The sequence below is a fragment of the Tamandua tetradactyla genome, chromosome 14 (genome assembly GCF_023851605.1).
Source record: "Tamandua tetradactyla isolate mTamTet1 chromosome 14, mTamTet1.pri, whole genome shotgun sequence".
Lineage (NCBI taxonomy): Eukaryota > Metazoa > Chordata > Mammalia > Pilosa > Myrmecophagidae > Tamandua > Tamandua tetradactyla.
In genome coordinates, this window is record NC_135340.1 from 40,635,468 (window position 1) to 40,652,192 (window position 16,725).

At 34.5% G+C, this 16,725-nt stretch overlaps 1 protein-coding gene across 1 annotated transcript; it reads right to left on the reverse strand.

Moving 5' to 3' along the window:
• Window positions 1-1,226: 1,226 nt before the first annotated feature.
• Window positions 1,227-2,234, reverse strand: LOC143654989 (olfactory receptor 4K15). Its single transcript, XM_077126574.1, has one exon. It carries the CDS (start codon window positions 2,199-2,201, stop codon window positions 1,227-1,229), a length of 975 nt encoding a protein of 324 aa, XP_076982689.1. The 5' UTR covers window positions 2,202-2,234.
• Window positions 2,235-16,725: the final 14,491 nt, after the last annotated feature.

Here is a 16,725-nt window from a genome sequence, read left to right on the forward strand (position 1 = left end):
TAATCAAGCCATCTCCCCCGTTTAGGAATTCATAGTTATTTGTACCTAAGAACAGTTCTCTTTCCAAAGTTGATAACTAAGTAAAATGCTCAAGGCTTTGCCCGTGAAAAGGATTTTCCCACACTAAGCTTATTTCAGGTCACCCAGAGTGGGGTTGCAATGCAACAATAGACTATTTTTTGGCAGGCACCAAGACAGAGAAAGACCTATCCATAAATCAAGACAGAACTCTTCTTCCTCTTTCAGCTGATTATGGCAACTTTCCCATGAGCTGATAAATTTGATCTGAAGGAAAAGTGATAATGCAACAAAATTAAGATTTGTGGGTCTACCTACCTGTCCATGTGGATTTCTTGTGCCTTTGGACCTTCTTCAGCCTGATCCCAGATGTACCACTTTGCACCATATAATAGCTTGGTACTTTGATTGCTAGAAATTGTGACAAGTGATGAGGAGTCCTAGTCACAAAATTACTTAGTAGCCCACAGTCAGGAACTCATTTCCTATTAAAGTCAAGTAGCATTCTGAGAACTGCTTTAAAATCAACAGGTAGTTTTCTGTTTCAGAATGCAGGCTTTTCTCCAGAATTATATGAATCAGCACTATCACTCAGCTATTTGGCTTTTGCTAGAGAATAAAAACAATGTTTTTATTCATCAATTTATTACCTCAATTTAATCGGGTGACCTTGTTCATAAGTGGAAGGACCTGAGCATAAGTGCCACTTTTTCTGGAGACTGGACTGAACATAGGGGCACCCTGAAAATTGGCAAAACTGTGAGTCACCCAATAACTGAGTCAGAAGAGTGTGTACAGAGTGCTCTATTGTGAAAGCAGGAGAGTTAACATAGAAAGAGGCAAAGCAGTGCATGCACATATTGCTATTAACATTAAAAAATTATTTTTAAAAATAAGTACTTCCTTATTTACATTAGGATAAAAATATTCTATTAATTGAGATCTGAACAATACATTTTCCCCCATAGAAAACCCAACGTACTTAAACTTTACAAATAAATGTCATATACTTCAAAGCCAATAACTCTTGATCTTAAAACTGTTTAGTTTTTATAAAAGAAGAAATAAAGCAAAATGGAAGAGAATGTTAAAATTACTAAAATTTGTTGTGTGTTTTATTATCAACCTTGCCATTTAATTTAAGCAAACATCACAGAGACCAATATTTAACAGTCTAGAGGCAAGACTCAAGTAACAGTCTTTTAAATTTACTTTGCATCCAGGAAAAGAACATTTCTTATGACTGCAGAAACCTGGCCAGGCTTCAAATACCTGCTCTTCAGTTTTGACATAGCTGACTTCATCTCTTTGTTCCTTAGAGTATAGATGGCTGGGTTTAAAATGGGAGTAAAGATGGTGTAGAACACAGCAAGTACTTTGTCAACCGAATAACTACTGAAGGGCCACACATAGATGAAGATACATGGACCAAAGAATAACGTGACCACCGTGATGTGGGCTGTCAGCGTGGAGCGAGCCTTTGCCATGCTGGCAGAGGAGCGTTTCCTGACTGTGATAAGTATCACAGTGTAGGAGATGACCAGGAGGAGAAAGGAGCTCAAAGAAAGAAAGCCACTGTCTGCAACTATTAGCAGGCTGATAATATAAGTGTCTATGCAGGCCAGCTTGGTCACTAGAGGGAGGTCACAGAAAAAGCTATCTACCTTATTAGGCCCACAGAAAGGCAGATTAACAGTAAATGCCAACTGGCTAGTAGTATGGATGAAACCAACACTCCAGGAAATGAGGACCAGAATAATACAAATTCGGCGGCTCATGATTGTCATGTAGTGGAGAGGTTTGCAAATAGCAACATAACGGTCATAAGCCATGGATACAAGGATCACCATTTCACTGCCAGTGAAAAGATGTACAAAGAAAATCTGAACCAGACAATTGTTAAATGAAATAGTCTTACGCTCTACAAGAAAGTCTGCAATCATTTTGGGGGTTGCAAAGGAGGCAATACATATATCTATAAAAGAGAGGTTTGCAAGAAGAAAGTACATGGGGGTTTGAAGGCGGGCATCTGAGGTCACAGTGAGGATGATGAGAAAGTTTCCCATCAATATAGATAGATAGAGTAGTGAAAATATTACAAACAAGAAAGGCTGGAGCTCCTTAGAACTAGAGAGTCCCAACAATACAAATTCCATCACCCGAGAATGATTTGTCTCATTCATTGACTTCGGAGGGGATTTATCTTCAGTTACCTGAATAAGAAAGAAAGACAATAATCAATGATTTGAACATGAGTATGATTTCCCAATCCACTTCAGTCTTTAGGGATTCTAATTCCTACTACTATATATGTGTCTTAGTTTATATGCATCATTATAAATTGTAAAGACAGTATAAAGTTCTATTAAAAAAGAAAGATTGGGATGAGTGAGGTTGGGAGGGGAGATGTTCAACAAATTGGTTCATCAAATTAAATGAATTTAAGGAATGAAGTCATCTAAAAAAGAAAAAAAGAAATGTGGACTCCTACCACAGAGGAATAGAATTTCATAATCTTAATGTCGAATAAAAACTTAGACACAAAAGAGTAAATACTATATGAATCTATTTAAACAAAATTAACAAATAAAGAAAATTAATTATGGTGTTAAAATTCTAGATAGTGATTATCCTTGTACAAGTATTTAAATACCTCCTTTCCCATAACACTGTGCTAGGAACTGGTGATAGTAGAGTTAGTTTCAATACTTGCTTGTTGTGCATAGATTATACAGTAACAGTCACATTTTTTTCTTCATTTAGAGAAGATGATGGGCCCTCATTCTCCTGCATATTCCTTACTAAATGAATCATGAGTAACTTTATCATTTATTAAAAGGACTGTCTTTATAAACCCCATAAAATTACTGTACTAACATAGAAACATAAAGCTATTGGAAGAAAAAAGAGTCTAGGTTAAAAGCACAGTTTTATCATTGGGAAGATACATGATATTGAGTGGACAATGTAGCTTTTTAGAGCTCATTGTCTTTGAATACTAAGTATTGAGAATAATATTACCTTAAAAGTCTTCCAAAATATTTTAAAAAGTTATGCAATTGAGAACCCTTTCATACATATTGATGACTATACATATGTAAACACTCTTAATAATGAATATTCACATCAAAATAAACCCTTTTCTGAAAATTAAATCTGCTCAAATGGTGCAGTCTGACATGTAAGAATAATTTTCCCATTAGTAGATGCTCAAGTAAAGGTCAACTTCTCATTTATTATAATATTTTAGAGTAAATTAATGAGTGCATATAGGATTGTGCTAAGTGGCCTTCTGGTCCCTTCCATTTTGAAATTCTGCTAAATAAATATTTCCCTAATAATTTTGTCTGGGATATATATTATGAATAGCAAGTGAAATAAATTAAGCATGAGTATAGCTTACTTGAGCCATGGAGCTCTACCAGCTCAAAACTGCATCTTTCACAAGCATTTCTGCTGTCACTAACCTATCCCTTACTCATTAAATCCAGGTCAGAAGTATATCAGTCACTGTGGAGACAAATGATTGCTAGTGGATTTCAGAAGTATACTGAGAAAATGCTTTCATTTACCTAAGATAAAATAGAAAGTGTGGAGATATCCTATAGCCTATAGCCATTGAATCTTAGAAATATTTATTTGTGACTTCTACCTCTTCTAAGAAAATACTGACCTGGTCCTGAGGAAATGGGTCATAAGGAGGTTTGTTTTTAAGGAAGGAAACAGGCCCAGAGTATCCTGTAGCCAAGATGGGCTGACTTCAAGGAAGTTTGACAGGGTTGGTTGAAGTGTCCCAGTGGAGTTCCCTGGAGCTGGAGAACACTTAAAGGAGTCAAGAATCTGAAAGACAGAAAGGGAGCAGATCAAAGGGAAGAAACGAAATCTCCTATTTCACAACTTGCATAGGATTTAGCCTAACTGTAGCAATATTGCTTCTCTTTACAATAGCCATAAACTAGATAATGACAACTCTCAAAGAAATCTAGAAATAAAAACCAATCATAACTCACTAAGGGTCACATGGAGATTGATTCCTGGCATTCATTCCAGTGTCAAGTAGAAAGGATTTACCCACATATGTAAGAAACTGCTACCTTGCAACTAAACCTCATCAAACAGGTCCAGAAATATGATAGAAATTCATCTAGAAGTTAAAACAGTGTTTTCAAGGGGAAGCCTCAGCAACCCCACCTACAATGTTTTCATATAAGCTTTTTATAATCAGAAAAAAAAATTTAGCAAGAAGTATCACCAATGACAATGATTGGTATATGATTTGCGGTCTGTAAAAACAGTGATGTATCAGGAATGTCATGTCATTTTATCAAAGCCACATATAGGAATTATTAAGACTTCTCTCTTCATCTCACTTTCTCTCAATTTAAAGTATGATTTTCGCCCCTACTTCCTGGGGATGTGCTGTACATAAATGCCATATAATTGAGTCAAACATTTTGAACAGTAATAAAATAATGAATTTTACCTTAATATTAATAAGATGCTAAAAATAGAAATCATATATGGAATACATGTGTTTTTTTCACAAGTAGTTAGACAGTCAAATAATTTGACTTTTAGAACAAACTTATGTTAGAATCTTCTTGTCATTAATTAATAAGGTCAGTTCTAAATTAGAAGCCCAATCCAATAATGATGTCCAAAGATATTATGTATTATAGAGTATTAGCCTTGGATTTAGAAAATAACAGCTCTACTTCTCTAACTAAAAAATTTTACAAATTTTAGACAAATCACACACTCTTCAAGGTTCTCAGTTTCACTTCCAAAGAAAAGATAAGAATAAGAATTATTTTTCCTAAATTGTCATATTCTGTTCTTTTCTGGCTTTAGAAAACATAATCCAAGAAAAGCAAACTAACTCAGTGCTGAAAATAATTACAACAAGCTGCATTGAACTGAACAGTATATTCAATCAAATATTCAAACAGCTGGGTTTGCAAAGTATTATAGCCATCAATCACTTTTCAGAGTCCAATATTTGAGCAATAGTTAAATAGACAAAATGCACACAGAGTTTTCAAAATTTAAGTGTGGGTTTTGATGTTTGCCTATCTGCCCTCTGGTCTGACTGAATCTGGAGGCTAGAAAGGACTGGCTGCTTTCTTGTCCCTGCCTTGTAATATCTTCTCCTACCTGGAGCAAAATTCTTCAGAATCCATTGGGTGGGGACAAAGGAAGAGCACCCATGTATTTCCAGACTTCAGTCTTCACTCTTTTCAACTGTCATTGTCCTCAGTATATAGATATAAGAAAGAAAATCACTATGATTAAAAGCTAATTAGGGACTTGACGTCACAAATTGTAGTGACCAAGAGACCCAGAGGAGGCAGCAGAAATTTCCTTCATTAGGGATAATTACATGAGTGATTTTGTTTGGAGCTGTTCAAAAGAAACATAGTGCATTACCTTGAAGATTTTACAAATGGACCAAGCAGTAGAAGTATAGAAATGCATTGTTCTGTTGAGAAAGATATTACATGGTAGAAATAAAGATAGAAGAATGAATAATTTTGCTGAGTAGGCCATTCTGGTTCAGGAGCACTTTAGAACAGCATCATTGGAAGTGTCAAAAATTGATGTGGACTGAGACCTGGGTTTGATTCTCAGCCCACGAACTTCTCAAAACAACAAAAAAATCAACAAATGGTGCTGCAATAACAGGATAGTCATAAAAAGAATGAAATGTGATCCCCACCATACAGTATACAAAAAATTTTGACATGGATTAATTATACAAGTATACAAAAGTTCTTCCATGAACTAGAACAAATGTATATCACTATTACCAGTGTAAATAATAGGGTGACATGTGGGAAAATATTAAAGGAAACTGAAGGCTATAGTGAACAGTTACTGAACATTCTTTCATCAATCGTAACAAAGGTACTATACTAAAACTAAGCATCAATAACAGGGGGGTATAAGGAGCATGGGATTTTTTTTCCCAGAACAATGAGAATGTTCTCAAATTGGTTGTAGTGAATATACCAAGAGTCACTGATTGTATACTCCAAAAGATTTTATGGTGTGTGAATGTATGGTCTGTTTAAAAACAGAGCCGATGAGCCCTCAATATTGGGGTTTGTTCATGTGAACCTTATTCCTGCAAAAGAGAGGCTGAGCCTACTTAAAATTAGGCCCAAGAGTCACCCCCAGAGAAACTCTTTTGTTGCTCAGATATGGTCTCTCTCAGCTAAGATAACAAGTAGACTCACTGCCCTCCCCCTCTCTATGTGGGACATGACTCCCAGGGGTGTGGTCCTTCCTGACAATGTGAGACAGAAATCCTAGAATGAGCTGGGACTCAGCATCAAGGGATTGAGTAAACCTTCTAGACCAAAAGGGGGAAGAGCAAAATGAGACAAAATAATGTATCAATGGCTGAGAGATTCCAAACAGAGTCGAGAGGTTTTCCTGGAGGTTATTCTTATGCATTGTGTTGGCTTGAAATGATGTATGTCCCCTAGAAAAGCCATGTTTCAAAATCCCATTTCATACAGGCATAATAATCCCTATTCAATATTGCATGTTTAAAACTGTAATCAGATCATCTCCCTGGAGATGTGATTTAATCAAGAGTGGTTGTTAAAGTGGATTAGCTGGAGGCATGTCTCCACCCATTTGGGTGGGTCTTGATAAATTTCTGGAATCCTATTAAAGAGGAAACATTTTGGAGATTGAGATTCAGGGAGAGCAGAGAATGCTGTAGCACCAGGAAGCAGAGAGTCCACGAGCCAGCAACCTTTGGAGGTGAAGAAGGAAAACACCTCCCAGGGAGTTTCATGAAACAGGAAGCCAGGAGAGAAAGCTAGCAGATGACACCATGTTTGCCAAGTGCCCTTCCAGATGAGAGAGGAACCCTGATCGTGTTCACCATGTGCCTTCTCACTTGAGAGAGAAACCCTGACCTTCATTGGCCCTCTTGAACCAAGGTATCTTTCCCTGGATGGATAACTTTGATTGGACATTTCTATAGGTTTATTTTAATTGGGACATTTACTTGGCCTTAGAACTGTAAACTAGCAACTCATTAAATTCCATTTTTTAAAAGCCATTCTGTTTCTGGTATATTGCATCCCCGCAGCTGGCAAAATAGAACATGCATTATATAGGTATCACCTTTTTAGTTAAGGTGTAATGGAGAGGCTGGAGGGAACTGCCTGAAAGTGTAGAGCTGTGTTCCAGTAGCCATGTTTCTTGAAGATGAGTGTATAATGATACAGCTTTCAAATTGTGACTGTGTGATTGTAAAAACCTTGTGTCTGATGCTCCTTTTGTCTACTTATGGACAGATGAGTAAAACATATGGATTAAAAATAAATAAATAATAGGTGGAACAAATGTTAAAATAAATTTAGTAAATTGAAATGCTGGTGATTGGTGAAGGGGGAGGGGAATGGTATGTTCAAATTTTTTATTTTTTCTTTTTATTTCTTTTTCTGCATTGATGCAAATGTTCTGAGAGGTGATCATGGTTATGAATATACAATTATGTGATTATATTGAGAGTCATTGATTATATACTAAGAATGCGATAATCATATGGTAAGAATGTTCATGTTTGCATGTTGTTATGTTTAAAAAAATTAAAAAACAGGGCTGAAATATGACTTAAATGTAAGCTATGAGAGAAAAAGAACTTTCAGGATGACAACATCATCCTTCAGTGAAAACAAGAAATCACAACTGAAGGATATGACATGAACTTTTTGCACAGGGGTTATCTCGAAGATAAGACCTCATTATCATAGAGTCTAACATCAGGAAAGCAGTGAGAGCCAAGTTACAGCTTCGGACTAATATATGGGCATGTATTTATCTTATGCAGGATGAAATGGATACGAGATAAAGGAGGCAACCTGCCCACTGCCACCAAAGGGGTATTTACATGAGCTTCCAGGGCGTGGTGTTAACTCCAGTGGGGAAAGAGGGAAATGGAAATGAAACAATCCTGCCTGTGTCTGGACTTGAAGACTGAAATGTCTGAGAAACCACTGGAGTTGATTCTGTTCACCTAGAAATGAATAAATACTATTTTATGTGTCAGGCAGAATAAGCAGGGTATGGAAGTTAAGGGTAGGGGTATGCAAATAGATGTCATAAGTCAACATGTGTTTTAAAATATAATTAACTTATATTTCTAGCATATGCACACACACACACACACACACACACACACACACACAATTGAGTCAGAGAAATTATGTGTCCCTGCATGCCTTATATCAGGGCAAACACCCTGGTATTTTAACAACTCAAGAAACAGCACATGTTTAATTTCCACTGCAGGGATTCGAAGGTAGGGAAACCAGACCTGTTTTGCAATAGAGACAAAGCATCCTGCGGAGTGAACTCTGGTAAAGGGACTCAGAAATTTTACAACACGTTGATCTAAAAAAAAAAATAAAGATCAGGAACAGGACCAGTATGTCTCCTGTAACCACTGCTATTCAACACTGCACTAGACGTTTTTGCCAGAGCAAGTAGACAATAAAAAGAAATAAAAGGCATCCAAATTGGAAGGGAAGAAGTAAAACTGTTACTATTTGTAGATGACATGATCCTATATAGAGAAAACCCTGGAACTAGCAAAGCTCATAGAGCTAATAAATGAAATCATCAAAGTGATAGGTTAAAAGATCAATACCCCAATATCAGTAGTGTTTATATATACAAAGTAGTGAACAATCAGAAGGAGAAATCAAGGAAAAAATTCCATTTACAATAGCAATTAAAAGAATCAAATATCGAGAAATAAATCTAATCAAGGATGTAAAGGACTTGTACACAAAGAACTACAAAACATTACTAAAAGAAATCAAAGAAGATCTAAATGAATGAAAGGACATTACATATTCATGAATGGAAAGACTGTCAAGATGTCAGTCCAACCCAAAGCAATTTGTAAATTCAACACAATCTCAACCAAAATTCCAAAAACCTTCTTTACAGAATTGAAAAGGCCAGTAATCAAATTTATATGGGCAGCTAAAAGGCCGTGAAAAGTACAGTCACCATGAAAAAGAAAATAAAATTGGAAAATTCACATTTCCTGAGCTTAGAACCCATTACAAAGGCACAGCAATCAAAATACCATGGTGCTTGTTTTGTTTCCTCTCTCTCGAAGTCAACTCAGTAGAGTACACTTAACACCCTCTCCCCTACATGAGACATGATTCTCAGGGGTATCAATCTCCCTGATAACAGGGGACAGAAATCTTGGGTTAAAATGGGGTCCAGCATCAAGGGATTGAGAAAGGCTTCTTGACCATAAGGGGGAAGATAGAAATGAGACAAAATAAAATTTCAGTGGCTGATAAATTTCTAACAGATTTGAGAGGTTATCCTGGAGGTTATTCTTAAGAATTATATAGATATCCCTTTACAGTTTATGGTATATTGGAGTAGCTGGGAGAAGTACCTGAAACCATTGAGCTGTGTTCCAGTACCCTTGATTCTTGAAGATGATTCAAGAATGTATAAAGATACAACTTCTACAATGTGGCTGTGTGTTTATGAAAACCTTGTGCCTGATAATCCTTTTATCCAGGGTATGGACAGATGAGTAAAAAAATATGGATAAAAAAATAAATATAATGGAGGGGTAAGGTAAGGGGTAAAATAAATTGGGTAGATGGAAATACTAGTGGTCAATGAGAGGAAGGGTTAAGGGGTATGGTATGAATGAGTTTTTTCTCTTTTCTTTTTTTATTTCTTTTTCTAGAGTGACGTAAATGTTCTAAAAAGTGATCATGGTGATGAATACACAACTATGTGATGATACTGTGAGCCATCAATTGTACACCATGTATGGAATGGATGTGTGTGAAGATTCCTCAATAAAAATATTTTAACAATAGCATGGTACTGACACAAGGACAGACATATAGACCAATAGAATCAAATTGAGAGCTCAGAAATGAACATTTATGAATGATTTTTTACAAAGGGGCAAAGACCAGTCATTTGGAAAAGAAGAAACTATCAACAAATATGCTGGGAAAACCAGATCTCCATTTGCAAAGAAAAAAGGAGAATGCCAACCTCACATCTTATAAAAAATCAACTCCATGGGAAAAATACCTAAATGTAAGAGCCTTAACTATTAAACTCCGAGAAGAAAATCCAAGGAAGTATCTTCAGGACTTTTTATTTGATGTTTCTTGGACTTTTCACCCAAAGTACAAGCAACAAAAGAAAAACTAGATAAATGGAATCTCATCAAAATAAAAAAATTTTGCACCTCAAAGGGCTTTATCACGAAAGCAAAACAAGTACACAAAGGGAGAATATATTTGGAATCCACATAACTGATAAAGTCTTAATATCCAGAACATGTAAAGAAATCTTTCAACTTAACAAAAAGACAACTCAATTTTTTAAATGAACAAAAGTCTTGAATGACAGCTCTCTGAAGAAGATAAAAAAAATGGCCAGAAACCACATGAAAAGATGCTCAACATCATTAGACATGAGGTAAATGCAAATCAAATCCACAAATGAGATATCATTTCATATATTTTGGGTATTTTAGTTGTTTTGGGAAAAAAGAGCAGATATAGAACCTGTCACTCCATTTTGTCTGGAAGTTGAAGTCCAAATTTCTTTTTAAAAAAAATGAAAATGAGAAAATAGTCTTTTGTTCCCCTTGCACATTTACCATTTCCAGTAGAGACATTACTCTTTTTTATTTTGAGTTTCCATCTGATATTTCTTCCTTCAGTCTTAAAGACTTCCTTTAATTTGCCATTTTTGTAGTAAAGTTTGCCAACCATGATTCTTCTCAGCTTTTGTTTGACTTTAAAAGTCTCTCTTTCATTCATGTTCAATTTTGAAGGATGTTTTTCTGTATCAATTTATTCTTTGTTGTCAGTTTTGGTTCCTTCTGGCCCTTTATTGACATTATTCCTCTGTCTTCTGATAAGAACTTTTCAGTTATTCTTATCTTGGTTTCTATGTACATGGTCTTTTTTTTTTTCTTTGGCAGTTGAAAGCCTTTATCTTTATCATAATTTTCCAGCAATGGGCTATGGTATATCTTGGTGTGGTTTTCTTTTGGTTTATCCATCAAGAGGTTCTTAAGGATTCTTGAATATTTATGCTAAAAAGTTTCATCAAATTTTAGAAAAAATATTCTTTGTTTCTTAAAATATTTTTTCTTTATCTCTCTTCTCTCCTCTCCTTCTGGGACTCCAATTACATGTATATTAGACCAATTGATAATGTCCTACATATCTCTGTGATTCTATTCATATTTTCCTTTTCTATTTTGACTCTTTTTCTTCTCAGATGTTTTTTTCTCTTGCTATTTCTTCAAATTATTTTACCAATCATTTCTTTCATAATATATAATCTGCTGTTAATCAAATCAAGTGAACTTTTAATTTTAAATAGCAAACTTTTCATCTCTAGAGATTCAATTTTGCTATTTTAATATTTTCTAATTATCTCTTCATTGTGTTCACATTTTCCTCTACATCATTGATCATATTTAGAATAGTTCCTTAAATGTTATTTCTTTCTAATTCCATCATCGATAGGTCATATCTGGGCCTATTTCTTTTTATTTCAATTTATTCTGATTATGTTTTATATTTTCATGATGCACATGTCTAGTAATGTTTGATTGAATAGTGGACATTATAAATTTTACACCTCCGAGTGTTAGGTTTTCTCATTCTTCAAAAGTCACTGTTCTTTTGTTCAGTCCATCAATTAACTTCTTATGGAATCAGGTTATTTATTTAAGATGTATTTTGCAATATTGTAGGGTGGGTTCAAAATAAACTTTTCTAGGCTACTCTAGTCCACATCCTAAGGAATTACCCTTCTGAGGATTAATTTCAAGAAATCATAGGTGTCACATCCCAGATTGAGCTCTTGTAGTTCAGCTTTCAGCATTACAGATTTTTTTTTTGCACAGATTCTTTGAGCCCTAGGATTTGTGTACACATTTTCTTATTCCATAAAACAAAAGATACCCTATATATATTTTGGGAGTTTTTCTTTGGAAAGCTTCCTGTTTTTTTTGGTCCTGGATGCAGATTGCACCTACCTTTCTCTACCTGAACTCTGTTTTTTTATTCTTAATACATCAAGCCAACTGCGAGTTGATTTGTATTATGCTCCCTGCACTGAGGTGAAGGAAGTACCTCCCAGAGGAAAATGGTGTTAATATTGTTCACCTTACTTTCCTTCTTATCAGAATCATGATCTTGTGTAACTTGTAGTTCAGTGTTTAAATACAGTCATTTCATATATTTTGTCCATTTTCTAGTTCATTTGTAGAGGAAATTAATTCCAGTACCAGTTACTCCATCATGGCTAGAAAAGGCAGATCTTGCTTTATTTTTTATCGTGAGTATTGCTTATTTTTTTAATGATATATTATCCATACATAAAATTCACTCTTTTCAAGTATGCAATTCACTGGGTTTTCATGTATTTACAAAATTATTTGACCCTTATCATTATCTAATTTTGGAACATTTTTCCCATCTCAAAAAGAAACCCTATACCCATTAATAGTCATTATCCATTCCCCTGCCCCTGAGCACTTGGTTACCATTCATGTACTTTTTATCCTCTATGAATTTGCCTATTCTGGACATATCATATAAATGGTAACATATAATATGTGGCTTTTTGTATCTGGCTTTTTTCACTTAAGATAACGTTTTCAAGGTTCATTCATACTATAATATGTATCAGTACTTCATTTCTTCTTAGGCTGAATAATATTCCACTGTATGGATATGCCACATTTTGTTGATCAATTCATCAATTGATAGCTATTTGAATTGTTTCCATGTTGTGGCTATTTTGAATAATGCTTCTAGGAACACTTGTGTACAAGTTTATTCATGGGTGAACACTTGTTTTCAGTTTTCTTGGGTATATACCTAGGAATGTTATTTCTGGGTCACATAGTAACTCTTATGTTTAACTTTCTGAGAAATTGCAAAACAATTTTCCACAGATACTTCACCATTTTGCATTCCTACCACCAATGTACAAAGTTTCATTTTCTCCATATCCTCACCATCGTGTTATATTTCCCTTTATTATCATAGCCACATTAATGGGTATATTGTGGTATGTTCTTATGGTTTTTATTTGTGTTTCCTTAATGGCTAATCCTGTGGAGCATCTTTTTATGTTCTTAAGTATACATATATACATACATATAACATACATATACAAGTATGGTTGTATATATGAGTACATACATAAGTACACATATATAGGTCCATATATATATATATATATATATATATATATATATATATATAGAGAGAGAGAGAGAGAGAGAGAGAGAGAGAGAGGGAGAGAGAGAGGGAGAGAGTTGTTTGTTCAAGCCCTTTGCTCATTTTTTTTTAATTGGGTTCTTTGTCTTTTGATTGTAAAGTTGTAAGTGTTTTTTAAATATATTCTGCATATTAGACCCTTATTGAGTATGTAATTTGCAAGGAATTTCTCCTAATCTATAGGATTTCTTCCACCCTTCTGGTTAGCATCATTCAAAGCACATTTTTTTTTGTAATTTTGATGAAATCCTTCTATCTAGTTTTTCTTTGGTTGCCATTATTTTAAATATCTAAGAAACCATTGCTGAATATAAGGTGTGGTAGTTAGATTTAGATGTCAACTTGGCCAAGTGAAGGCACCTAGTTTTGTTGCTGAGGACATGAGTCAATGGTACGTGAACCTCATCTGTTGCTGATTACATCTGCAGTGGCTAGGATGTGTGCCTGCTGCAATGAATGATGTTAGATTTAAGTGGCTGGTGCTTAAATGAGAGACTCAATGTAGCACAGCCCAAGCAGCTCAGTATACCTCATCTCAGCACTTGCAGCTCAGCCCAGACCTTTGGAAATGCAGAAAGGAATCACCCCAGGGAAAGTTGTTTGAACCCAGAGTCCTGGAGAGAAGGCCAGCAGAGATTTCCCTGAGCCTTCCCACATAAGAAAGAACCTCAGCTGAAAGTTAGCTGCCTTTCCTCTGAAGAACTAACAAAATAAATCCCCTTTTATTAAAAGCCAATCCATCTCTAGTGTGCTGCATTCTGGCAGCTAGCAAGCTGGAACACAAGGTTACAAAAGTTTACATCTAGGATTAGATATATTGTGTTTTTACATTTATTTTCCCAAAATATTTTCTAATTTCCCTTATAATTTATTCTTTGATGAACTGTTTGTGAGGTATGTGTTGCTTAATTTCCTTGTTTTTGTGATTCTTGATTTTCTGACTTGATTTCTAATTTCATTCCATTGTTGAACATCTTTGTATGATTTCAGTCCTTTCAAGTTTACTGATATTTGTTGTATGGCCAATTATACAGTCTATCCTTGAGAAGGTTTCATGTGCATTTGAGAAGCATGTTTATGCTGCTGTTATTGAATGGAGGGTTAATAAACGTTTGTTAAGTCTAGATGGTTAATAAAGTTGTTCAAATCTTCTATTTCCTTGGTCTTGTTCTATTATTGAATGTGCAGCATCAAAATCTCCAAATTTTATTGAGTCATGTAAGTTTTTGTTTCAAGTGTCCCATAGTTCTCTTGATAGATACATATATATGCATATATATAGATAGACACACATCTAACATATGTGTATGTATATATATATATATATATATATATATATATGTTATTTTGATGGACTGGTTCTTTTTCTCTACAAAATGTGTATTATTCGCTAGTGACAATTTTTTCCAATTTTTTTTTTTTTTTTACGTCAGGATACAACTCCAGCTTTCATTTTGATTACTGTGGCATAGTATGTGTTTTTTCCATCCATTTCCTGTCAAACTATTTGTCTTTGATTCTAAAGTAATTCTGTTGTAAACAGCAGATAGTTAAATCACATCTCATTTAATCTATTCAGCAAATGTCTGATTTTTAATTGAAGTGTTTAATTCATTTATATTCAATATATGTAGGCTGTATGTCTGCCATTTTGCTATTTGTTTTTTATGTCTTATTTTTCATGTTCTACTTCTCTGTTACTGCCTGCTTTTGTGTTACATATATATGTTCTAGTGTAGCATTTTAATTCCTTTCTTTATTTTACTCTTTATTTTGAATTATTTTCTTAGTTATATTAGGACTGTCAATTATCATCTTAACTTATAACAACTTAGTTTGGAATAAACACATTAACTTCAATACTTTGTTGACAAACATTTTTCCCCAGAATTTTGAATATAGCAACCCACTGCCTTTTCATATCATAGTTTTTTTTAGGAGATGACAGGTGTTAATTGAGTGTGGTTTATAAATATGTCATTTTTTTCTTGTTGGTTTCAAGATTCATCATTTATCTTTTGCATTCAACAGATTGATAATGATGTTTCTCAATGTGGATTTTTTTAGGTTATTTGTCCTACTTGAAGTTTGTCGAGCTTCTTTGATGTGTAGATTAATGATTTTTCATAAAATTTGGGAACTTTGGGGCCATCGGTTCTTTGAATATTATTTGTGCCTTTTTATTTCTCTTCCCTCTTCTTCTTCTGGGAGTCATGATGCATATGTCTGTATAGTTTATGGTTTCACAAAGGACACTGGGGTCCAGTTAGATTTTCTTCATTATTTTTTTTTCTTTTTCTTCTTCAGATCTGGGTAATCATAATTGGCTAATATAAAAGTTTTATGATGATTTCTTCTGCTTGCTCAAATCTTTTTCCAGGACACTACCTAATTTTCACTTCAGTTATTATAACTTTCAAACCAGAATTTCTATTTGGCACTTTTTATAATTTCTCTCTCTTCATTGATACTCTCCATTTTGTGAGACATTATTATTATATTTCCATTTAGTCCTCTAGACATTATTTCCTTTAATCTTTGAACATATTTAAAATAGCTAACTTAAGGTCTTTATTTAGTAGGACTTCTGGGCTTTCTCAGAAAGAGTTTTTATTTTCTTCCCCTGTATATGTGCCATCCTTTGCTTCCTTGCATGTGTCATTTGTTGTTAAAAACTGAATGTTTAAAATAGTATCATGTAGCAACTTTGGGACTCATTTCCCCACTTCCAGGATTTGACATTGCTGGTATTTGTTGTAGGTCTTGTTGTTTGTTTGGTGAGTTTTTAGAACTAATTATGTGACTTCCAGCCATTGTATTTTGTAGTCACTGAAGTTATCTGCTTAGTTTGCTTGCTGGTCAGCTAATGATTGAATGGAGATTTCCTTAACTTCTGGAACCAATCAGTCTCCCAATCTTCACTCTGAATATGTTTTATAGCATAACCTCAGCACTCAAACAGTTAACAAATCTGCATTAGCCCTTACTTCATTCTGAAAAGCCTTAAAATTGGCCAGAGGTTAGAGTTTAGGACTTTCTCAGATATTTCTTAAGCATTCATACAGCCTTGGACATGGTAGCCCTAGATATGATATTTGTATACTCTTCTAGACTTCAGAGAAAACATCAGATTAAAAAAAAAACAAAAAAACACTTACAGATCTGTCACTCCCAAGCTTTTCTTTTAAGTTTTTGGTTACTCTATTGTTTTCCCCAACTGTTACTCACCACTTCAAGCAACCTCAGAGTTAAACAGTGACCTATAATTGTTTTTGATAAACACCCCAAGGGAAAAGTCTTTTCTACAATGCGTGATTAAATACAGGTTTAACATTGCCTTGCAAGTAAGATCTTTATAGCAGCCACCAGACAGGTCAAA